Here is a 15706-nt window from a genome sequence, read left to right as displayed (position 1 = left end):
GCCGCAGAGGCCGCGGGCAGCTTCGCAACCCAGCGCTCAACCGCTGCGCCACTGGGGAGGCCCACCACTTCTCCTTTCTTAAGGACATTTGTAATAATTTACTTTTGTGGGCCCTCCTCAACACCTTCTTAAGTTTCAGGGATAGAAAACAAAGATTTTTTTTTGTACCTACATAGTTGTATGTTCAGAATTTGGAGGAGGAAAATTTGAGTGACACATATTCTTGGGTGCAAAGTAAAATAAGTAAACTCAGAATTTCTGGCATTAATCTCTCTGGGTTTAAAATTAGTTTTTTGCTAATTATGTGAGTCTGAAAGGCATTAACAACAATATCTAAAAAAATCATCTGACCTATACCTGCAAAGCTTTTAGGTATTTGTTTTACTAGAATTATAATTATAAAAATAGAGTGGCTATAACAAAGAAGAGCACATAGATTCATAGCAATGAGCAAACTGCAAGGGACCACTCAGAAACTCAAAATAGAGCTTTTAGAAATATAATTGCTAGAATAAAATTAACTCAATTCAGATTAGACATGGATTAGGAAATCTAAAGAAATTACTCAGCATATAGCACAGAGACCCTAGGAGATTTAAAAAAATGTAAGAAGCTAAAGATTATGGATCATAGAATGAGCATGTCTCATAAATATCTAGTTGCTTTTAGAAGCAACAGAAAACATGTGAAGTAATTAGGGAGATAAATGTTGAGCATTTTCTGAGACCATTAACTATAGGAATCCATAGACAAGGGTGTTTTGACTGAGTAAAGTTAATAAGAGGAAGATAGTGAGTACGATATTTGAAAGGTAAAGGGGAGAGAGGACAGATCATGCAGGGATATAGGAAGCCCAGCTTGTATGAAGTAGGACTGCCGGGGACCAGCCTCTGGCAAAATGTCGTGTCAGGGTTCCTGAAAGGATGAGATGGCGTCGGCGAATACGAATGATCTGAAACTTAGGTACTGGGGGGAAGGGAATGAGAAGACACCGACACTTTGTGAGGTGTTAGTATCTTCTGCCGAAAGGTTCAGCAGGTTCTTTATTTATACATTTTTTGCAAGCATTGAGATTACATTATCAAGTGCATAGAAACAAAGCAGAAACAATTAGTGCATCTCTTTTTTGTGCTCTCAGCAAGAAGGCAATCTTCAAGGTTAATAAAAACTAAGTCTTACACTAAAATTCATTGTTTCAGCTAAACAATAACCTAACACAATTGATAGTCACCAGAACATTCCCATCAGCTAAAGCTTAAGCAAAGAAAGAACTTTTCTTATTCTCATGGCCTTCACACCAGGGGCCGGCTGCTACTCAGCTATCAGAACTTTCTCTACCTAGAAACTTCTTAACTCAAATAGTTTCATTTAAAAACTTTCCCAAGAAACCTCAAGGGAAGGCAAAAAAGAACTTACAATAATAGTTGTATTGTAATGCTTGTCAGGCATGTTTAATAAACCATCTCCCGTTGTCAAGTGGGCCAAATTGTTTAATAATTAGTTTGTAAGAGATAATTTTCCGTGCCGTTTATTTACTGTATATTGATGTATATAATGTAGTGCCTGATGTACCTTTTGGGAAATTTTACTCCTTTTATGACCAAGAACAAAAAGTGAAGGGATGTTAGATCTTCAGCCCCACGGTGTGAGGCACAAGGAATCTTCGGCCCCACGGTGTGAGGCCCTTTAACTTCGGCCCCATGGTGTGAGGCCCTTTGAGCTTCGCTGCTTGCCAGTAGTTTATCTGGCTGGGGCTATAAGGCCTCCTGCAGCATAGGACAAATAAAAATGTCAATTTCTGGGCATTTTATGATACTGTAGAATAAAAAATTTAAAGAAACTAACCCCTGGAAGGACTGACAAATGTACAAGAACTGCTAACATTTACAAACAAGAAGGTGAATTAGGACAAGTTAGAGGAGAGGCCGTAGAGGGATCTATATGTTATTGTGAAGATATCAGCTTTCACCCTGAGTGATATGGTGAGTCACTGGAGGGGTTGGGGAAGAGTAATGACATAATATGACTAGCACTACAACAGGGTCACTCTGGCTGCTGGGTAACATGGGTGTATGAAGTAGGGAGAGCTATTTTAAATCTAATGCAATAAAACTGCTAGGACAGAATAAGAGGATGCAATTGGATAACCATAGAGGTGATAAGAAGTGGTCAGGTATGGTTGAGATAGTAAAATTTGCTATTGATTTTATTTGAGATGAAAAGAAGGGGCAACATTAAGGATAATGTAACAGGCCTGAATAACTTGAAAAATTGAATTTTTATTGAATTATATGAAAACTGTTGAAGAAACAGATTTTGGGGTCAAGATTAGAATTTCTCAGTTTTCAAAATATGTATTATATATTTATATGAATGTGTGTAAACACATTACATTCCATGATACCTTACACACATTTAATTGCATATTACACTCAAATATGTATATGCACATACATGTATATGTGTATTTAGAGGGGAACCTGAAAATTTCATGAGTCTGAGGTTACTAAGGTTAATTTTTACACTTTATGTTTTGTCCACACATTCATGTATTATTTTGAGAAACAGGAAAATAAAACTTAAAAATATTATGCAAGTTATAAAATCCTAGAAGAGAACATAAGAAAATATAGATAACCATGGGTCTGACTTTAGATACAACATAGGAGGTACAGTACTGAAAGAATGAGTTGATACATTGGACACCTTTAAAATGTAAAACATGTGCTCTCTGAAAGGCACTGTGGAAAGACTGAGAAGACATGTCACAGACTACAGAAGGTGTAAAGAACTGTTATCCGAAAGAACTCTTCAAAGATCAAGATAAGAAAATGAACAACTTCTTTTAAAAATGGGCAAAATGTCTGTTTTTGTTTTGTTGTGTTTTTTACTATTATTATTTTTCACACTGATGTCTTATTTGGTTTCCCTATATTCCTGCTATAAGTGAAATCATCTGATATTTTTCATTTTCCTTCTGGCTTATTTCACTGAGCATAATTCCTTCTATTTCCATCCACATTGCTGTGAATGCATGAATGTATCTTTTTTGATTGCTGAATAATATTCCATTGTGTATATGTACCACATCTTCTTGATCCAGTCATCTATTTTGGGCATTTGGGTTGTTTCCAGTTTACCTGTTGTAAATAGTGCTGCAATAAACATAGGGGTACAGGAGTTCTTTTGAATCAGTTTTTTTGTCTCCTTTGGGTAGATTCCTAGGAGTGGAATTGCTAGGTCATATTGATTTTCAATTTTTAGTAGACTGATCAGAGGCATACTGCAGGGGAGGAGGAGGAAGAGGGATCAGAGGAAGGGAGGAAGGAGCACAGGGGACTGAGGTGATGGTGCACGGGTGTGTTGGTGAAGGAAACTCTATGGGGACTACACCTGAGGGGGTGGAGGAAAGAAAATATTGTTTAAAAATGAACAATGATGTAAGAATTTTTTTTAAATTAATATAAAAAAAAAAAGTAGAAATCTTGCCACTTGCTAGAACATGGATGGAACCTGAGGGGATTATAAGTTAAATATATCAGAAGGAGAGAGACAAAAAAAAAAGTCAAACTATTGAAAAAAAAAAAAAGGACAAAAGATCTGAACTGACTTCTTCCAGAAAAGATAAACAGCAATGAACATGTGAAAAGAGCCCAATATCCAATGACATTAGGGAATTGCAAATTAAATCAGGAAAGAGATACCATTACATACACATTAGAATGTCTAAAATTCCAAAACACTGACATCAAAATATGGCAAAATGTGCAATAACAAGACGTCTCGTTCACTGATGGTATGAATACAAAAATGTGCCAGTCACCTTGGAAGACCATTAGGTGATTTCGTTTAAAACTGCTAACAGTGTGTCTCTGACTTAGATGAGAGGGAGGGAGTGAGGAACACAGGGGACTATGGTGATGGGACACAGGTGCCTTGGGGAAAGAAATTCTATGGGTACTCAACCTGAGGGGTTGGGGGGAAGCAAATATTGTTTAACAAAAGAAAAATAAATGTTAAAATTCACCTTAAAAAAAAAATAAAACTGCTAACAATCCAGCTATGTGATTATTGGTATTTTCCCAGAGGAATTGAAAATGGTCCACACAAAAACTTTCATGTGGATGTTTATAGTGCTCTAATTCATCATTGCCCAAAATTAAGATATCCTTCAAGACTTAAATGGAGAAACAAGCTATGATATATTTATGTAATGGGATATTATCCAGTGCTAAAGAGAAATGAGTTATCACATCAGAAAAAGGCATGCATGCCTTCAGTGCATATTACTAAATGAAAAGTCAGTCTGAAAATGTTCCATTGGTATGATTCACATTCATGGCAGTAAGGAAAAGCAAGTCTATAGACACAATAAATAGCAGTAGTTTCCATGGATTGGGAAAAGGGAGGGACAAATAGGTGGAACACAAAAGGCTTATAAGGAAGAAACCACTTTGTATGATACTGTAATGGTAGGTACATGTCATTATACCTTTGTGAAAACCCATAGAATTACAGCACAATACTGTCCTCCCGCAATTATGGACTCTGGTTGATATGATGTCTCAATCTTCATTCATCGACTATAACAAACATGCCACTCCAGTGCATGATTGTGATAGAGAAGGAACCTGTGTGTTCTCTGAGGGCAGGATTTGTGGATTCGTAGTTGAGCTATATTTTCAGCTGCTTTAAAAGTAAAGTCCTTTAAAATTAGGAGAAAGGGGATGGACTTTAAGTTTATGGGAATGTAAAGTACAGCATAGTGTCTGTAGTTAATAGAATGGTTTTGTATGAAAGTTACTAAGAGAATATATATTTAAATTTCTCATCACAGAAAATAATTGTAACTATGTGTAGTGGTGGATGTTATCTAGAATTCGTTGGTGATCACCTCACAATATCTACACATCTTGTGTCATTATGTCCTATAACTGATACTAATGTTATATGTCAATTATATCTCAATTAAGCATAATAGCAAAACAAAATATTGCCAGTGGAAAAGTATACAACAAAAAAAGGATTACAACGATGTAAATTTTTGTGACTAAAATTGGACATATCTGTGAATTGAGAGAAAATAGCCTGAGAAACTGAACCTAGAGTCCTAGGGGGAGAGCTGAATAACATCCCAGATGCAGGGAAATCAGAGCCAGGAAGGTGGTTTATTTTGGACGGGAGGGAAATGAATTTTTTTTTTTTACTATTTTCACTACTCTCATCATCTTCTCAATTAGTAGGAGGCAGAGATTGACTTCTGCTAATGGTGATATTGAACAAGAAACCTCAGGGTAAGGGAAAAGATTTAAAATACCAATAGGAGACTGTGTCTATTGCTTTCCCCTTATATCATAAACAATGGATAACAGGAACCATTAAAGTGCCTTCTTTCTATGTTATATCTGATTGTAAAAATATCTGAGTAAACAAGCATGTGATAGAAATTAAAAATATTATCCACATTAGGTTCTAGGGCAGCTGAGGTTAGAAGGAAACATGGAGGCCACAGTGTAATGTACAGCAAAGGGGTGGATGACTGGAGAACTTGAAGAAACTGCAATTCATTTTTTAAAATTTATTTTAATTTATTATTTTTATTATATATTTTTTACATCATTGTTAATTTTTAAACTATGTTTGCTTCTCCCCCCACCTCAGGTGTAGTCCGTGTAGAATTTCCTTCACCAATTGCACCTGTGCACTATCACCACAGTCCCCTGTGCTCCTCCCTCCCTCCCTCTGATCCCTCTCCCTCCTCCTCCCCTGCAGGATATCTCTGGTTTATAATTGTCTGTTTGTTTTTGTTTTGTTTTGTTGTGTTTCGTATTGTTATTATTTTTCCTCTAGTATCTTATTTGGTTCCCCTGTATTCCTCCTATCAGTGAAGCCATCTGATATTTTTCTTTTTCCTTCTGGCTTACTTTACTGAGCATAATTCCTTCTAGTTCCATCCATGTTGCTGCAAATTGGCATGAGTTTATCTTTTTGATTGTTGAATAGTATTCCATTGTGTTTATATACCACATCTTCTTGATCCAGTCATCTGTTTTTGGCATTTGGGTTGTTTCCACGTTTTACCTATTATAAATAGTGCTACAGTAAACATGGGGTACAGATATCCTTTTGATTCAATGTTTTTGTCTCCTTTGATAGATCCCTAAGAATGAAATTGCTGTGTCATATGATAGCTCCATTTTTAGTAGACTGAGGAAGCTCCAGACAGCTTTCCATAGTGGCTCAACCAGTTTGCTCTCCCACCAACAATGTAGGAGAGTTCCTTTTTCACCACATAATCACCAACATTTGTTCTTGCTAGTTTTTTTGATATGTGCCTTACTGGTGAGAGGTGGTATCTCAGTGTGGTTTGATTACCTGCAATTCATTTACTTGCATGAAAACAGCAGAAGGATAAGGAGCATTGGAGCAAGATAGATTTTCAGAGGAACTGAGAGAGTATAAGAGGCAGAGGCAAGATACTTGGACTCAATCTCTGCCAAAGTTGATTCTCATTCACAGCTAATAACACAACTCAATACAATTTTATTTAGGTATTTATCATGGGGTGATTTTTTTTTTTTTAAAGATTTATTTATTTATTTATTTATTTATTTTTAATTAATAAATTTTATTTTTATATTCCCCATACAATTGCAATCCCCCATTCTGACCCCAATCCCTCCCCTCCCGCCCCCCACCCCCAAAAAGTGTCTCTGGTTCATAGTTTTTGTTGATTTTGATTTTCACTTTCTTATAGTTATTCATTTTCCTGGTCCCTTATTTAAGTTTTCTAGATCCCTGCTATGAGTGAGACCATCCGGTATTTTTCTTTTTCTTTTTGGCTTATTTCACTGAGCATGTTCCCTTCCAGCGTCATCCATATCATGGGGTGATTTTTACATTTCCAAATCATTGCACTTATATAACTTATGTAAGTTTCTTTAGAAATAGTCCAGGGGAGAGAAAACTGAAGAAATTTATTTCAATTTTTGAAAAATACCTTATGAAGTAGTATTAAGTAATCTGGAGACTAAAGCCTTTGAAAACTTTTTTTTTTAGGGTAAGGGTTATAAAAAAATATAGTATATTTTCCAAAGAGATGAAGGTAACAGGGAGATGGGGATTTGTTTTGCATCTATGCTGAGGAGATTGAAATGGGTAATGTATTGAGTCCCTAGGAAGTTAAAGACAGACCATTGCATACAATACCCGTATTCCCCTTTTACACATAGACTGCAACCCACAGGGATATGACTAAACAAGCAATTACCCTGTTTATATCCAACATCTTCACTAGAAATGTGATTATATTAAAGACTTTATTTTTTCTGCTACTGGCAAGGACTGTTAATCATCATCAGCAATGATGACCTGGGGTTCAAAAGAATACTACGCTATAGCTGAAGTGAAGTCTGGACAACATTCTCAAAGACTGAAAGAAATTAAAGCCTCAGAATCTAAAATAGCCTATCTAAGGCCAGAGGGGTAAACTTCAGGATAAGATAACAGTGAGGTTTTCTGGATAGGGAGGGTAAGTTTCTTCACATCTTTTCTAATGCTATATAGTTTGCCTTGAGAAATATGGCCAGGGCCCTAGACATGCCTATTTCTTTCTCCTGTTGTGCAGTTCTGAGATGAGATGTTCTTTGCTGTATTTGGCGGATTCAGACTCAGCTCAGACAAGGGTCACTCAGTTTCATGATAATGGCAAAGCAGGTTCCATTGGTCCATGTGTCTGGTTGTCCGCCTTGCCAGTTGTTGTTGGACGAGGTACTGAGGGAAGAGCTGAGTTCTCTCTAATGTAATCTTTTCTCTGTGTACACATATTGTTTAGAAAAGAATGACTCCTGGAAATGTCTCCTCCGTGACTGAATTCATTCTCGAGGGTTTAACAGACCGACCAGACCTGCAGCTCCCGCTCTTCCTCCTCTTTCTAGTAATGTATATGGTCTGTATGTTAGGGAATTTAGGTTTAATCATTTTAATTGGGCTGAATTCACACCTCCACACTCCCATGTACTTTTTCCTCTGTAACTTGTCCATCATAGACATGTGTTACTCTTCTGTGTTTACACCCAAAATGCTGATTAACTTCATATCAGAGAGGAATATTATCTCCTTCCCAGGATGCATGACTCAGCTTTTTTTTTTCTGTTTTTTTGGTATTTCTGAGTGCTGTGTGCTGACATCAATGGCCTGTGATCGCTATGTGGCCATCTGTAACCCACTCATGTACAGTGTTGCCATGTCCCCTAAGGTGTGTTCCAGTCTTATGCTTGGATCATACTTCATGGCATTTTCTAGTTCCTTGACTCACACCCTATGCATGGTAAGACTGACCTTCTGTAATGCCTACATCATCAACCATTATATGTGTGACATCCTTCCTCTGCTCCAGCTTTCCTGCACAAGCACCTATGTCAATGAGCTGGCTGTTTTTATTGTGGGAGGCATCAACACCATTGTGTCCACTGTCACCATCTTCGTGTCTTATGGTTTCATCCTTTTCAGCATTTTCCGCATCAGCTCCACAGGAAGCAGGTCCAAAGCCTTCAGCACCTGTGGCTCACACATCATTGCAGTTTCTCTTTTCTTTGGATCAGCTTCATTTATGTATCTCAAGCCCTCTTCTGCTGGGTCTATGGATCAGTCAAAAATCTCCTCTGTCTTTTATACCAATGTGATTCCCATGATGAACCCCTTAATTTATAGCTTGAGGAACAAAGATGTTAAGTTGGCTATGAAAAGAACTCTTAGTAGGATGAAGTTTTCATCATAAATAGTATCTTTGTTCACAATTAATCACAGCATAAGAGACTCTGTAATGTAATTCCACTAATTTTTAAAAAAGATTATTTTTGTGTACAGGAACTGCACTGTAGGCCAGAAGAGAGGGGATGAGAGGATTCACCAGAGACAAAGTAGGGAGCATAACAGGTGGATCTACGGAAATAGAGGAGCAACGGGCAAGACAGGTTATCTCCTTGCCGGGGACTGAACTCATGTTGCAGTGGTGGTTATACCTTAATAGTGCTGTGTCTTTAATCCCTGTGCCACTAGGGAGGCCGTGCTTCCACTAATTTTATTTTCAAATTTCTTTTTCATAGCTGTGTTACCACCATGAAAGAAACTTCATGTTCTTTCTTATAGTTTTTATCCAGTTTTTATTGGATAGGTCTTCTCTCCTTCCTCTCATTTGCACAATTTCTTTTCCTTGCTCTTATTACATTTAGAAATTCTACTAAAAATGAAATTTACTGACTTTTTAAAAATCATTTGAACCCCCTCCCTCTGCAGATTTGGAAATTGTGGATTTTTAGAGACTTCTCATAATCATCTATTAAACAAAAAGACAAACGTTTGGCATTTAACCCATGAAAGTAGATGTATTGGTATAAAATAATGATTATTCTAGCATGTTTTGGTGGTAATAATGTGAAAATGTGAATTTATAATAATGTGGTAATAATGTGAATTTGTATATATGGCAAGTTGGATCCGTTTTGGTATATTCACTATATAGGGTGGTGGTAGCTTTTAACAGCCACTAGATACACATTAGCAAATTTACCTAAGTCACAGCCGTGCTGGGAGAAAGAGTAAAGAAATTATCTCTACACTGTTTGTCCAAGGGGATATGTAGTTAATTTTCCCAGATGTGAAAGTCAGAGTAGAATATTGAGCATTCAAAGACACAGGGTAAAACATCCGTTTGTGTAATATCAGCTTCTTCACTCTGCCTTCTTTAAAGGATGTGAATTATGGGGGGACTCACAGGAAAGCCTGTCATGCACCCCATAGAGGGAGACGCTAAAACTCAGAATAAGATAATGACTGAGGCTGCTGTTCTGATGTGCAAACACTGAGAGCTGCTAACAGGCATCCTCTGTAGTTCAGTGACCACCTCCGGCAGTATCATTATTAAAGGTTATGAAATTTATCAAATTGAATCTGAGAACAATCCAAGAGAAAGACTTCTAAATGTCTGAGTGCCCCACACAACAGAGGAGGCAGGGTTTAGTTCGGTCCCATCACTGCCACAGCAGCCCAGGGTTCTATTTGTAGAAAATGTTGGAGAGGAAGCCATAGGAATTTTGATGAATTTCCATAAAGAAGAGTGATCTTTGAATCCTTTTTGGCTCCTCTGTCATCGTAACTGTGAACAAGTAAAGATCTCTGTGGGATAACAGTAGAGATGTGAAATAGTGCTGCGATTCTAGGACTTAAGAGCTTCCATCCTTCTGTCCCTAAGAGAATTTCCTGTGAAGGAGACCTGCTTCCACTCTTTATGTATGGTTTGGTAAGTCAAAGGGTCTCTGAGATTCTGTATGCCCATCTCACCTGTGACCTGTGCTCAGATCCCTACCTGACAGCCCCTCTGGTGGTGGCCACCACACTGTCACTCCTTGAACAATGAGGCTTCCTTCTTGGTTATTTTCTTTTTCATTTTCTAGTGTACTCATACTCTTATTTCCAATCCTCATTTTTTATTTACCCTTCATATTGCCAACTGAAGGGAAACTTCTGTCTCACCCATCATGCAGTTGAGGTGCTCTTTTCTCATGTCCCCGTGTAGAGCAGTCAGGCTTCACACACAGACATGAGAGCAGACATGCTTTTTTCTTTGCCTGATTATTTGTCTTCCCTGTGAGGAGGGAGCCAAGTGTCTTTTCTCTTTTACCATTTAGTGCTTATAGAAGCTGGCACTTGCAAAAAGCATAATAAGTGTTGGTAGATTAAGTACTGAACATTAACTAAGACTTCAAGTTTTAAATAAGTTGAAAAAGTCATTCAGAGTGCTACTACTTCTCCTTTCTTAAATAAATGTATAATAATTTCTTTTGCAGACCTTCCGTACACTTTCTTAAATCATAGTTATGGAAAACAAAGATGAACTCTTTTGTATCTGGTAGTTGTATGTTTTTTGCTAAAATAACTATTTCTTCATCTTGCAAATAAAAAAAAATAATAGTATCTACTTAAAAGGTCTTTTGTGAAGAGTCATTCATTTGCTTTGGATTTATGCTGAAGCAACTAAGAGATTAGGTTTTGCTACTGTGTGATAGAATCATTTCATTTTCAGAGGCTCATATTAAAAATATGGAAAATGAGAGGCTTGGGTGGAATAATGAAGGGTTCCGTGAACTTTAAAAATTTTGTGATATTGTGTCTTATTTACTGGCTTATTCATTGACAGGGTTGAACTGGGTCAATAATTCACACTATGGAAAAGTGTAACAGTCTTCCTGGAGACTATTGAAATTATGATTTCTAAATGCCATGTCTATCATGCATATCTGTGATCCTGAGTTATGCTTTTGAAGTTCATTTCCAGTGTTTATGGTACTGTTTGTATGTGGGTAGTTGGAATTTTCCATTTCTTATATGATTCTGAAACTAACTGTGGACAGTGGGCTGAAGTTGTCTTGTAGAAAGGACATTTCATTGTAACAGGAAATTTTAGGGAGGTTTTTGGGAAGGAAAGGGGTAAGTAGTGTTCATCATTTAGAGGTTAGGTTAGGAAAGGCTCAGATCAGGATCACTAATGTGCAAAGTTGACAAGAGATGGAAGTGGTAGAAGCAGAAACCTGAAGAAGAAAAGGAAGAAGTAGAAAAGTGTGCACAGTGCTCTTCTTCAAAATGAATTAGAATAATAGATCAGTAAGGAATCACGTATGTCTAGAAATGATCTCATAGACTTGTAAATATTTAGAACATTATGTAAGCTATAAAATCCTAGAAAAGGACATAAGAAAATATAGATAACCATGGGTTTTGCTTTTTAGATACAACATAAGAGGGACAGTAAGGAAGAATGAGTTGATATACTGGATGCCTTTAAAATGTAAAACATGTGCTCTGTGAAAGGCACTGTCAAGACTGAGAAGACATGTCACAGACTGCAGAAGATATTTACATAAGATGTATCTGATAAAGAACTGTTATCCCAATCAACTCTTAAAACACCATGATAAGCAAATAAACAATTTCATTTAAAAATGGGCAAAAGAGGGCCTCCCTGGTGGCGCAGCGGTTGAGCGCTGGGTTGAGAAGCTGCCCGCAGCCTCTGCAGCACCGGTTCGATCCCCGGCCGCCGGGCGAGGGTCCCACATGGTGCACAGACTTTTCCTGCCGCCTGCTGCTCCTCTCAGCAGTGTACTTCGTCCGTTTGCCTGTTCTGTTCCCCGCTCTGGCTCTGGTGAATTCTCTCACCCTCCCGTGCTTCTGACTGTACCCAGTGCTTGTATAAATTAATAAATAATTCTTTAAAAAAAAAAATAGGAGAAAGGGGATAAGCTCTAAGTTTATGGTAATGTAAAGTACAGCATGGTGTCTGTAGTTAATAGAATGGTTTTGTGTACTTGAAAGTTAACTAAGAGAATATATATTAAAAGAACTGATCACAGAAAATAATTGTAACTATGTGTGGGGTGGATGTTATCTAGAATTATGGTGGTGATCACTTCACAATATCTACACTTCTTGAGTCCTTATGTCCTACAACTGATACTAATATAATGTTATATGTCAATTATATCTCAATTAAGCACAATGCCAAAACAAAATAAGAGTTGAAGATAACAGGGATGGGGATTCATTTTGCATCTATGCTGAAGAAGTATAATCCCCAGAGGAGAGTGAAATGGGTAAAATCTGAGTTACTAAGAAGTTCAACACAGACTCTAACCCATGGGGAAAAGACTGAACAAGCCTCCAACCTACTTATAGCCAAGATCATTAGTAACAAATGTTATAATAATAAAGACTTTTTTTTTCTCTGCGGCTTGTGTGGACTTCGAGCAATCATCAAACACTATGACCTGCAGTTCAAGTAAGTTCCAGGCTGTATCTGAAGTGAAGTCTGGACAGCATTCTCATAGACTGAAAAAGATCAAAGCTTCAGAATCTAAAATAGCCCATCTAAGGCCAGAGGGGTAAACCTCAGGATACGTGAACAGAGGTTTTCGGGAATAGGGAGCGTGAGTTTCTTCATGTCATTTCTAATACTATACTGTTGCCTTGAGATATATGGCCAGGGTCCTAGAAATGACTACTTCTTTCTTCTATTGTGCAGTTCTGAGATCTGATGTTCTTTGCTGTATTTGTCTAATTTAGACTCGGGTCACTCAAGGGTCACTCAGTTTTATGATAATGGCAAAGCAGGTTCCATTGGTCCAGGGGGCTGGCTGCCCACATTGCCAGTTGCTGTTGGACAAGGTGCTGAGGAGGAGCTGAGTCACTCTCTAATGTAACCTTTTCTTCTGTGTCCACATATTGTTCAGTAAAGAATGACTCCTGGAAATGTCTCCTCCATGACTGAATTCATTCTCAAGGGTTTAACAGTCCGACCAGACCTGCAGCTCCCACTCTTCCTCCTCTTTCTAGCAATGTATATAGTCTGTATGTTAGGGAATTTAGGTTTAATCACTTTAATAGTGCTAAATTCACACCTCCACACCCCCATGTACTTTTTCCTCTGTAACTTGTCCATCATAGACATGTATTATTCTTCTGTGTTTATACCCAAAATGCTGATTAACTTCTTATCAGAGAGGAATATTATCTCCTTCCAGGGATGCATGATGCAGCTTTTCTTTTTCTGTTTCTTTGCTATAGCAGAAAGCTGTGGGCTGACATCAGTGGCCAGTGATCGCTATGTGGCCATCTGTAACCCACTCATGTATAATGTTGCCATGACTCCTAAGATGTGTTCCAGCCTTATGTTGTGTTCATACTTGATGTCATCATCTGGTGTCCTGGTCCTCACTCTATGTACGGTGAGACTGACCTGTGAGGCAAACACCATCAGTCACTATTTGTGTGACATCTTTCCTCTGCTCCAGCTTTCCTGCACAAGCACCTATGTCAGTGAGCTGGTGGATTTTGTGGTTTACTAGTTATAGCAGATAAAATATTCCAGTTTTGGAAATAATTAATTCCTTCACAGAAAAACTTAGAGTTCACACTTGAATTTCAGAACTGTATTTTAATTAGTTACTATCTCTTTTCGAATATTCCAATTGTATGTGAATATAACATGTGAAAATTAACCTTATCACGTCCAAGTGACCAAACCAGGTCTTTTTCTTGTGGCCCAGAGTGCCAGATTTTCCATGAGAGTGACTTCTACAAAGGAGTTTTTTTGAGTTGGTCACCACAGGAGTCCGTGGAATTGATACCCTAAAAGCCAGCTCCCTGAATGGCAGGTATGCTGGAGGTGAAAGAGGGGTGTAGTTTCGTAGGAAGTAGGGGACTTTGGGTTCCAAGATCGAGTGGATGCCTGGCAGTCTGGAGATTATCAGTCCCAGCACCCTCTCTGAAGGGAGAGTCTCTGAGGTCCATCATGTGCAGATACTTGTTTCTGAAGATACACTTAACCTCAAAGGAGCACAGAGGATTTTTGTTAGAAATGTAGCACAATTTTCCAAGTTTTTGGTAATGCAGTTGGAGAGATATGCCTTAGCTGTGAGTTAGTGGTTAATAAACAGAGCAGCAGGGAGAAGAAAGAACACTAAGTTCCTTTTATTTATAGATTATAAAATGGAGATGCCCAGGTACAATAGAAACATCTCCAAACCCACCCATCTCTCTCCTGCGGTGTTTGTCACTATGAGTGGAAGCATCCTCTACCTATTTGTGCAGATCCCAAACTGTGTCTTCTTCAATTCCACTCTTTTTATTTTACCTCCATAACCAGTGTGCCTAGCATTGCAATTCTTGTTCTTATGGTGCTGGGCAGGTCCTAGTTTGGTGATGCAGTGGAGTGTGCCAGGTTTGCTGTGGGCCTCCTTTAGAACTGGGTTCAGCAGAGTTTGCCTGCTTCTGTTGCACCCCCTATGCCCACTGCACACCCAGTTTGAGATTCCCAAAACCAGCTCAGGTCAGGTTCACACACAGGGGTGGGGGCAGTGTTTGTATTTTGAAACCTGTACTAGTTTTGAAAACATGCCAAATCGGTTTTAAAACCCATAACAGTTTTGAAAGTGCACCCATCAGATTTGAAACAAGTGGACCTTGAAAGCCATAAAAAGCTGGGGCAGCAGATGGATGGATATGCACTCTCTCCTGGATGATCTTGCTCTTGACTCTCATTAGACCTTTGCCTGGGAAGAACTTTGATTCTGATCTCCAGCTCGTTGGAGACTCATGACTGAGAAGATTTTCACCCCTGATCCTCTGGCACTGCTGCCTGATAGCTTCTCCTGACTGGTGCCATTGGCCTGTCCCAGAGCCTCTAAGAACTGTCCACCATGGCCTGATCCTTAACATCACCTGCTGACCAGTGCTGCTGACCAATGACCGATGCCTTTAAGAGCTATTTACTGCTGGCCTGTGCCCTGGCTTCGCCTGCCAACTGGTACTGCTGGCCTGTGTGTGGCACTTCCAAGAGCTGTCCTCCTGTTGCCTGATTCTTCATCCCACCTGCTAACCAGCTCCACCAACATTTTCCTGCACCTCCTCTAGAACTGTTTCCTGCTGCTGTTGTCTTTGGTGCTGCCTGGCCTCTGTCTGGACTGCTGCTGCAGACTGCTGTGGTGTTGCCTCAGCAAAGTCACCTGTGATTAACTCCAGCTGCCACTGTGAGGGGGGTCCTGGTTCTCTTCCTATCAGTGTGCCACCAGCTTCAGGCTCAAGGTAGAAGGACAATGCTCTCATTCATGAGCAGCATTTCGTTTGAACTAATGGACACTGTGGACACTATCTA

At 38.7% G+C, this 15706-nt stretch overlaps 2 protein-coding genes across 2 annotated transcripts in view; both read left to right on the top strand.

Annotated features, from left to right (window-relative positions):
- LOC119242111 (olfactory receptor 151-like) overlaps positions 1 to 15706 on the top strand; it is a 368040-nt gene that overhangs the window by 278112 nt on the left and 74222 nt on the right. The window lies entirely within an intron of this gene.
- On the top strand, positions 7832 to 8779 carry LOC119239923 (olfactory receptor 145-like). The gene has a single exon (XM_037504315.1). It carries the CDS (start codon positions 7841 to 7843, stop codon positions 8777 to 8779), a length of 939 nt encoding a protein of 312 aa, XP_037360212.1. The 5' UTR covers positions 7832 to 7840.

The sequence above is a fragment of the Talpa occidentalis genome, unplaced genomic scaffold, assembly GCF_014898055.3.
Source record: "Talpa occidentalis isolate TD23 unplaced genomic scaffold, MPIMG_talOcc4v2.1 talOcc4.12, whole genome shotgun sequence".
In the NCBI taxonomy this organism is placed as follows: Eukaryota; Metazoa; Chordata; class Mammalia; order Eulipotyphla; family Talpidae; genus Talpa; species Talpa occidentalis.
The sequence above is the reverse complement of the archived record's forward strand: the minus strand, read 5'-3'. Positions and strand labels throughout refer to the sequence as shown.

What these genes read in the sequence shown, in the direction of transcription:
- LOC119239923 (XM_037504315.1), top strand. Translation starts at nt 7,841, where the DNA reads ATGACTCCTGGAAATGTCTCCTCCGTGACTGAATTCATTCTCGAGGGT.